The following is a 9,438-nucleotide window of genomic DNA, read 5'->3' as shown; positions in this document are numbered from 1 at the left end:
AGATAGATAGATAGATAGATAGATAGATGTAGCTGAGTGCATCCCTGAGAGCCATACCAATAACCACCTGCTTAATTTTTTATATATCATGACTATTATCAAGCTCCATGGTGTTTAAAAAGGCTCAGTTTAAGTTAATGTTCCTGGTTTTTAGTTCAGGACTCCACGTCTGCTAATCCCTCTCTGGTTATCTAAACATAACAATGTTTGGTTTGTCTTTAGAGGCTTTAGCATGACTTGTGATTGACTGCCCTGCTTGCGTGGCCGCACTGCTCTTTCACTTGCCACATCCTGCTTCACGTGCTCGCAGCAGAGCCTTTAAAAGCGGCTCAGAGCGCGCGGCACTCCTGAGCTGTGACCGCGCAACGGTGCGCAGACATCAGAGCGCAGAGAAGCGGCTTCGCATGGCACATCTGCTTTCTCTGTAGTTGCACCCTTAATCAGAACCAATTCGCCTCTCACGGATTTTCGGAAACCCTGTTGTATTTTTAGAAATAGTCAATAAAGCTCGGTTGGTCAAGCGATCTCATCGTCTAAAGCAGAAGACAGAACAGGTAAGTTGCCCCCCGCCTCCTCCTTTTTTATGGTAACGTTGTAATCAGTAAATTCACTCGCTTAGAGTCATCGTTATATAGCTGACTTTCTGTAAAATATGTAAAAGATTAATCAAGCCATATTTTGCGGAAATCATTCAGATGAAACTGGGACACCTCATCGTTAGTTAAATAAAACTAAAAACCATTTTATTATTGCACGTATAACATATGAGCAGGTGTTCAGCGTTCTACATTTGATTTAAAAATGAATTTCAAATATCTGTAATTATCAATAAAACTATTTTAAAGTACTTTTATTTTCCTCTTCTTTGCAATTTCAAAAAGCCACATCTGGTTTATTGTTTCAAGATACTTTAATCAGAAAACTAAAGACATCTCTTTAAAGACAGAGCCTCTCATACTTATCTCGGATTTTTATGGGGGGTTTTCTTTTATATGTTTTTCTTTTTTTCTTTTTTTACTTATATATTTCCCAGCTGACATTCAGTAACTGGCTGATAATTAAGAGGCGAGAAGGAGAAAGAATCCCTCAAGGGTAAGGGGGCCCACTGTCTTAGTGGTCGCGAATAGAGGGAGCCCCGGGATGACATTTTGGAAATGTGAGAATCTGCAGCGCATTCCACATGTTCTTCCAGAAGACCTATATACTGGTGTGATTATAAAGACTCCATGCTGAGTTTTCCACTGTGGTAATCTTAATTGTTTTTGTACAAAAGGGGGAAAAATATGTAAAATAGAATGCGTTCTTCAATCTGTCATTGTTTGCTTCTCTCTGTTTTTGTTCTGATTTTGCTCAAATGCACTTTATTCAGGGTTTCGCTGTCTTTGCTGACTTATTACAAAAAGATACTCATAACGGTTTCTTTACATATTATAGTCTAACTTTTGTTTGCTTCAAAAATGTATTCCAAATAAGCAGGAAACTCATAACATGTTTTATTTTCAAGCTGTCAATGCCTTGCAAAAGTATTTATACCCACTGTCACATTACAACCACAAACCTCAATTTGTTTTGTTGAGCAGAGAAATGAATAAATGGTTTTACAACAAAAGATCTGAAAGACAGAGGGAGTCTACAGACATTTTAAGTCTTACAACAGATTCAGTTTGATCTGAACATTTGAGTTTTTCTTATATGTGGATATAATTTGCTCAGTTGTATTCCATTAATGCATTTCTGTACACAGTTTTTTTCCCTTAACTGCTGGGTCCCACATGGCCTGCAAAGGCAATGTCTCTTGGCCTTTTTCAATATTGCCTTTTCTTCTTCTTGATCTTCTTTCATAAAGGCCAGATTTGTGAAGTGCAAAAATAACAGTTGTCATGTCAACATATTCTCCCACCTGAGTTCTGAATCTTTGCAGCTTCTCCAGAGTTACCACAGGCCTCTTGGTCGCTTCTCCAATTAATATCATTGACACACCTTTCATTCTAGGTAGACATGTCTTAGTAGGTTTTGTAGTTTTGCTAATCTTACTGCATTTTTACATGGTGGATTGAACATGTAAAAATGCATATTCAAGGCTTAAGGACATTGTTTTTATGATTGTCTCTGTTAAACAGTCCCAACTTTATCCCTGACCTGTCCAGTATGTTCCTTTGTTTTCATTATGCGATTTAGTAGCTGATGTTCCCTCACAAACCTCTTAAGTTTTCACAGAACAGCTTGTTTATACTGAGATTAAGTTACACACATATGGATTTACTGATCATGGGACAAATGCTTGCATCGAATTGTGTTTAGATAGATCAGATTCATTTGGTTGAACAAATTTTCATGCCACTGTATTCTGTTTTTTCTTAGTAAAAAAAAATTGATAACCATATATAAATTTATTTTCAGCTGATTTATCCTTACTGCTGGTCTATTATACAAAATTAAAAAATAAATAAATAGATAAAGAGGAGTTTATCATTTCAGTGCATGGTGGTACAACCTTGTTGTATAGCAATAAGAAGGTCCTGGATTTGAACCCTGAGCTGGGGCCTTTTGTATGGAGTTTGCATTTTCACCCCTTGCATGCGGTGAGGAGTTAGTCTCTCTAAATTACCTTTAGGTATAGTGTGTGTGGTTATTTGGTCTGCTTGTCTCTGTGTAGCTCTGTGATTGGCACCAGATCCAAGGTGTCCTGAGGCAACCACCACAACCTTTCGTGGATAAGACCATGAGTGGATGAGTGTTTGTGGTTTTAATGTAAAAAAAATGGTATTTAAGCAAGGCATTGTAATCTACACAGACATAAAAAAGTTTGATCCTCTCATTGACTTTGCAAATACTACATTTCAAATCAAAATATACGATTCAATACTGTTAACAAATCCTAACGTTGTATGTGATTTTTGACTTCCTATAGAATGAACAACAGAGATCGCTGGAGAGTGTACAAGAGGGTGTGTGCCATGTTCTTCCTGGCTGTGGTGGCGCTCACCATTGTCCAGAGAGGCAGCATCAACATGGGGACTCCATTTGAGTTAGAGAGGCTGGCTCGTATGCACGCCTCCCCGGCAGATGGACCCAGAGCCCCTCCAGAGGAGGGACCTAGCTTGCACCTGGGGTTAAAGAGCTTCTGGAAGGCTGGCAGGCAGAAGCCAAAGGCCAAAGCCTGGGCCACCACACAGGAGCCCGGGGTTACCGACGACACCAGCCCCGGTAACTGGGACGTGACCAGCTCCAACTGCAGCGCCAACCTCAACCTGTCAAGCCAGGCTTGGTTCCAGGCGCTTGAGGACAACTTCAAGCAATTCATGCTTTATCGCCACTGCCATTTTTTCCCTATGATTCTCAACCACCCAGAGAAGTGCACGGGGGAGATTTATTTGCTCATGGTGATTAAATCGGTGGCCACCCAGCATGACCGCAGAGAAGTCATCCGAAAAACCTGGGGTAAGGAGCAGGTGGTGGACGGGAAGAGGATAAAAACCTTGTTCCTGCTTGGTACGCCTTCAAATGTTGAAGAAAGAGCTAATCATCAAAAACTTGTAGAGTATGAGAACTATATCTATGGAGATCTTCTTCAGTGGGACTTCTTAGACAGTTTCTTCAATCTGACACTTAAAGAGACTCATTTTCTCAAGTGGTTCCACACCTACTGCCCTAGAGTGCAGTATGTCTTCAAGGGGGACGATGATGTCTTTGTAAGTGTGGAGAACATTTTGGAGTTTCTAGAAGGCAGCAGCCATGACAAGAACCTGTTTGTAGGGGATGTGATTTTCAAGGCCAAGCCCATTCGAAAGAAGGAAAACAAATATTACATCCCTCATGCTCTCTATAATAAAACCTACTACCCCCCGTATGCCGGAGGCGGAGGGTTTCTCATGCATGGGACGCTTGCGAGGAGGCTTCACTGGGCCGCAGAGACCCTTGAGATCTACCCCATTGACGATGTATTCTTGGGTATGTGCCTGGAAGCGCTGCAGGTCACGCCTGTAAAACACAATGCCTTCAAGACATTTGGCTTAGTGAAAAACAAAAACAGTAAAATGAACCGGGAGCCCTGTTTCTTCAAAAACATGATAGTAGTGCACAAGCTCCTCCCGTCGGACCTCATGCGCATGTGGCATCTGGTCAACAGTGAACTGAACTGCTCGAAGAAAGTAGAACTCCTATAGCTCCGGGAGAGTTAAAGACGAAACCCTGTAGATGAACTTTACCACAGAGAGCACCAAAGGGAAATGCTGCCAAATGCAGCGAGCAACAAAGCAAACTTCCAAGTAAACTCTCCTTTATGACTCTTTGGAGAGAGTCGAAGAGCGTTTTTAATTTGTCCAAGTAAATTATTGCCATTTTTAAAGGTTCATAAAGAATTGTGGGGTTTATATGTATGTACTGAGAACTCTGTTAGTGTTCATATTCATAGACAGTATCTACCCCAATCACATTTTTAATCTGATAATATGCAGCTGCAGGCTCTGCTGCAAATGTTCAAAAATGGCCTCACTGTGCCACAAGCAATGATAGATGACTTACTCCTCACCCTTTTTGTGGTCCAAACAACAATTCTTCCACTGTCCTCTCTTTTAGATTATTACTAATTATAAACTTAAGTTTCCAAAGCACACACGGTGCATTATCAAAACATGTTTTACTGTATTTGCTGCAACATCGGAAAGCAGTTCAAATCAAGTTTACTTGCATAGCACATTTCAGCAACAACACACAGTTCAAAGTGCTTTACATGGCAAAAACAAAACGCCACGAGCAAAGACAAAAGAAGCTTTATGTTACTGCAGCAAAAGTAAAAAGTTGCAGTGCAGACTAGAATTCATTTGCATCCACTTAATAATCAAAGACAACTCTAAACAAATGGGGGTTTAACTTTGCTTTAGAGCAACTTTGTTCAAGAAAAAAGTATGACTGCATTATGTTTAAGTAAAAGACCCAAATGTTTCATTTGAAATCAAGGTTGCTTTTGCTCCAGCATGCAGCTAGATGCTCTGAGCTGCCTCCTTTTGGGTAATAGAAGCTAAATGCTGGAGTTTCAGATGAGCAAACAACTGCATTAAAACAACAAACCAGTTTCCTAACTTGCATTAATCAATATAGCTACATGGCTTTCTTTCAAGGCAAAACAGTTATGTTGTTATATGTTATAATACAGCTGGACTGGTTTAATGTAAAGTATTTAGTTTTTGTTCAGAGTTTTGTTTGAGTCATTTAAAGCAGGTCAAATAAAACCCAAACAATATTTATTTGAAAAGAAAAAACTAAAAACAATTGTATGAAATTAAATTAAAGTGGTGTGGTGGTGCGTTTGATTTGTTATGAAAATTTCATCACACTTGAGTGTTTTCTAGTGACAAGTTGGAAAACTGGTGGAAATTATTAGGTGGATTGGTGCTAACTATGGGAAACGTAAGACAAAGCTGTGCATTTCTCTCCACTAAAAGTGTTCAAATAATAAAGGAAGTTGTTTAGAGATATGGATTTTACAGCACTAAGTGATCTGTTTGTGTCTCCTTAAACATGGTCTGACTGGTTTAAGGAGAGACAAACTATCAGAGTTGCTCATAGATTTTATACTTTCAGCCTTGACAGAAATGTATTTGTCGTAGAACTCTGGATTATGCAGCTACTTCCGACTTTTTTGAGTTGAAATTATGATTTTTATTTTCATTTTTCCAACTAGGAACTCAGAAAATCCAACTTCTGTGGACAAAGACAGCGCACCATACGGGCGTGATTTATGCTTATGTCAGTCATTGTTAAATGAAAACAGATCAAATATAAAATTAAGAAACGTGAAAGAATAAATTATTTAACAGACCTAAACTCAAATAAATATGTCTTACTTAAGTTAGTGTACTGCGAGCCAAGGTTGTTTTTTGGTTGTACTTGATTTAAAGCAAGAAAAAAAAATGCTTTGAAATTGGCTACTTTTTCAATCGCTATGTTATCTACCCTAAATAATATCTAAATTGGATATATATAGCTGGGTTTACTTTGAATAAATGCAATATTTTAGAGATCATACTGAAATACTTTAAAAAAAAAAAGTCAGAACATTTAAACATTGCTGAGCGCCTTATGTATGTTATTCTGAAACTTCAAAATTGCAGAAATGTCAAAATATTCAGTGTGTCATATTGAGGCATATTCTTTCAATATCAATGGCCACCTTTAGAACATCTGTTGCTTTGGAACATGTCTGGTTTAATCTAGAGGTCTACTGGATATATATATAACTTTAAAAAAAACATCTTTATACCTGTTTCACACATTAAGTCTGTGGATTTAAGTGCTGATATACTTGACATAAATTTATGAAAGGGAGGTGACAATAACACTGTGAATTTCAAACTGTTGCTGGTACGATTGTATGGCATCTGTTGCCCCCCAGTAAAAGAAGGGGGGCAAATGTGGGAGTTCTTGAATTTATTTAAATGTAACAATGTAAACTTCTGTGATTACAACCCCAGGTGGCAGGGGTGTAGTGGGTGGTGATTAAGACTAAGTCATGTAAATGTATGTAATACTGACGCACACGTGTGTATATATTTCTATATACACACATACAATGTATGTACAAGTGATGTTTTCTGTAAATAAACCTTTTCACAATCTTAACGATCAATCTGTCCTACATTGGCTATCTTTGTCTATCAGCTCCTGAAATCTCAGTGCAAGTTCAGATCATATCACCTAATAAAAGGAGATCAGCGTCACTGTGAGTGTTTAGGTTACATAGCAAAACTTACGCCAGAGAAATTACGGACACAAACGTATTTTTAATTCGTCAAACCCGTGCTCAAACCTCTATGTTCATGAAGTTACCAGAGGGAAACGTCTCAGACTTCCGATGTAACATTCTGTCTTGTGTATGCTGAGTGTTCTTGTCTGTATGTCTTTTCAGCAAACTCATGAGTCATGAATGTCAAAGCAGATTTTCATAACAAAAGAAATACCTTCCCCTTCGGGCACAAGTACAAAAGAAGGAACACAGGAATGGGAATATCTTTAGATTGTGTTTCATGAGAGTGCGCTTGTCTAACCAGTAGCTAAAAGTTTATCTCCTTGAACCATCTCTTGTTTTACAGACATGTTAAAATGATTTAGAGTCAAACCTCTGAGCTGATTTATCTCTTTTATTGGATTTTTTAGCGTGGTTTATCAGGTCCAACACTATAAAGTGTGTGCCTATCATGTACTGTGTCTCTATTAAGGCACTGCAAGAATCTTGAATTAGAGAAAAAAGTGAATAAATCTGCAAGAATGTCATTAGTAGTGTGGTTTGAATTTGAATTTGCATTGAGCTAAAGGGATGAGGGTGGAATTTGGTTACAGAAAACATAGAGTAGTAGGCAGTGGGACGAAAGTCAGCTTCTTGCTTGAACACACACAAGCCACAGAGGGTGGTTACTGCGTAAGAGGGCACCATGCTTTAATTTATCTAAAGTTTCTCTGCTTTTTGAGACTCTTTCTTTCTGAGCATGCTGAAGAATAAAAGCACAGTGTGCATGCTTGATATTGCCTGCTCCTCAAATCAGAATCTATTCCTGTCTTAGTTCAACAGGTCTGTTCAAAGATTAGTTAAAAATTAATTTGTATTAATTTTTAACTAATCTTTGTTTTATTTGCTTTTGCGTCACAGAAGTAGAACTAGACAATAAAGATTAACATAAAGCTAATAAGTCATCAGTATTTGCCCTTGAGTTTTATTATCTTATGCATACAGGGTTGCATAAGTGGGCACATCTTTAGACTACTGCATGCTTGACCAAACGTCTGACAGGTTTAGTCTTCATACATTTATACATTTAATCAATTATTGTGAATCAGATGAACCCAAAACAAACTTCAGGTTTTTTACTTTCTGTAATGTTCCCATTTAGCATCCTTTAGCTGACGGCAGAGTTAGCAAAGATGCTACAATGGAGCTCAGTGATCTTAAAAAACATCAGTCAGGTATGCTTTATACATACATTCCATGGCATAATGAAAACAGACATAAATTATGAATGGAAATATGGAAAAACAATGACACCACAAAACTGCATGTGTTCCCTAAAATACTGAAAACACAGAAGGAAAAACTGATCTGGGATGATACTAACAGGCAGGGAGCTGCTGGAATTTCCAACAAGCATTGGACGCATTCTGCTTGGAACAACAATGTGTTGTACACTCAATATGTCTATGGTGACGAGGATGGTTATGAAAAAAAAAAAAAAAAAAAAAAAAAAGAAAAATCATGCTGTCCTGGCTAAAGTTTTGTGAAAGAATGCATCATGGTTTGATGAAAGTACACACAAAGTCATGAGTTATGACTAAAAGACATGTTTGGAACAAAACAAAGAACACCACGCCCACATCGGGGTGGCAGCATCATGTTCTCGGGTTACTTTTTTTTTTTCCAAGTGAAATTGATTTCAACAAAGTGGATGAAATAACGTACAGTTCCAGAAAAAAAAAAGTCAGTTTGACGCAAAGAATTCAAATTGAAAATTAAAAATTAGGAGTTGCTTAGCCAGAGTCTAGAACAAAAACTATGTGAAAATCAATGTGCTGAGCAAAAGATGTCTACACAATTTATTATACTTCAAAAAACTTTTGCATGAGTGGGCAAACATTCCCAGATAAGAAGATAAGGAAAAATGGATGCTGAGATTGAATAATGTTTTCACAAAAAAAAAAAAAAATGTTTCATGGTGTTTCATAGATGAAATGTACAAGATAAATGGAAAGAAATTGAAATGGCTCTCATGTTCTCAACCATATGGTTTTCCATCTCAAATAATTTTTTGTTACAAACTAAATCCATTTATTTATGCATTTTAAGCTAAATTTTTATAATATGGTCTTCAAAGGCATAAAAAATACATTATTCAGGTACAGCACAAAAAAAAATCACTGTATTCGCTCATATTGTAAATATAATGCATAAAATGCTGAACAGTAAACGTGGAAAACAACATTGTTCTTGTATTAACATATTCTAAAACAGAAGCCAAGTCAAAGATGTGTATAAATTAAAATCAATGATAAGCAAATGAAAAGCAATAACAACTGACTCTTTTCTTACCAGCCTTTTCCAAGCATGTGGCAGCTACATTGAAAGCCAATAAACCAGGACAAAAAAAAATAGATAAAAAACCCTGAAAAAATGACTTTTTGCTTCATGATAAAGAAAAAGGAACTCAATTTCAAGCATAAGTGGAATCAGGAAAAGTGACAGAACGGATTCATCAAGCAGCTGTCAGAATGTCCTGTACATTCTGGTGAAAATTTCTCACTCCAGTGATGATGTTTGTCTGTGTCAGCAAGTACACAACCAGCATCCAGGCCAGAGCTTTGTGTTTGCCAGCACTAATTAGAAGGAGCCTTTGATGTCAGTCTGATAGCAAAGTCAGTTGGATGAGGATGCAAACTTTCACAATAGCTCTC

The 9,438-nt window shown here is 37.6% G+C and overlaps 1 protein-coding gene across 1 annotated transcript; it reads left to right on the top strand.

Moving 5' to 3' along the window:
- The first annotated feature begins 339 nt into the window (after positions 1–339).
- b3gnt7 (UDP-GlcNAc:betaGal beta-1,3-N-acetylglucosaminyltransferase 7) lies at positions 340–6,628 on the top strand. Its single transcript, XM_015050609.1, has 2 exons — positions 340–554; positions 2,912–6,628. The coding sequence occupies exon 2, from the start codon at positions 2,913–2,915 to the stop codon at positions 4,164–4,166; it is 1,254 nt and encodes a 417-aa protein (XP_014906095.1). The 5' UTR covers positions 340–554; position 2,912; the 3' UTR covers positions 4,167–6,628.
- Positions 6,629–9,438: the final 2,810 nt, after the last annotated feature.

Source organism: Poecilia latipinna, unplaced genomic scaffold (genome assembly GCF_001443285.1).
Source record: "Poecilia latipinna isolate Pla-1442-1.1 unplaced genomic scaffold, P_latipinna-1.0 Scaffold1001, whole genome shotgun sequence".
Classification (NCBI taxonomy): domain Eukaryota; kingdom Metazoa; phylum Chordata; class Actinopteri; order Cyprinodontiformes; family Poeciliidae; genus Poecilia; species Poecilia latipinna.
Note: the sequence above shows the minus strand (reverse complement) of the source record. Positions and strands in the feature narration are given on the sequence as shown.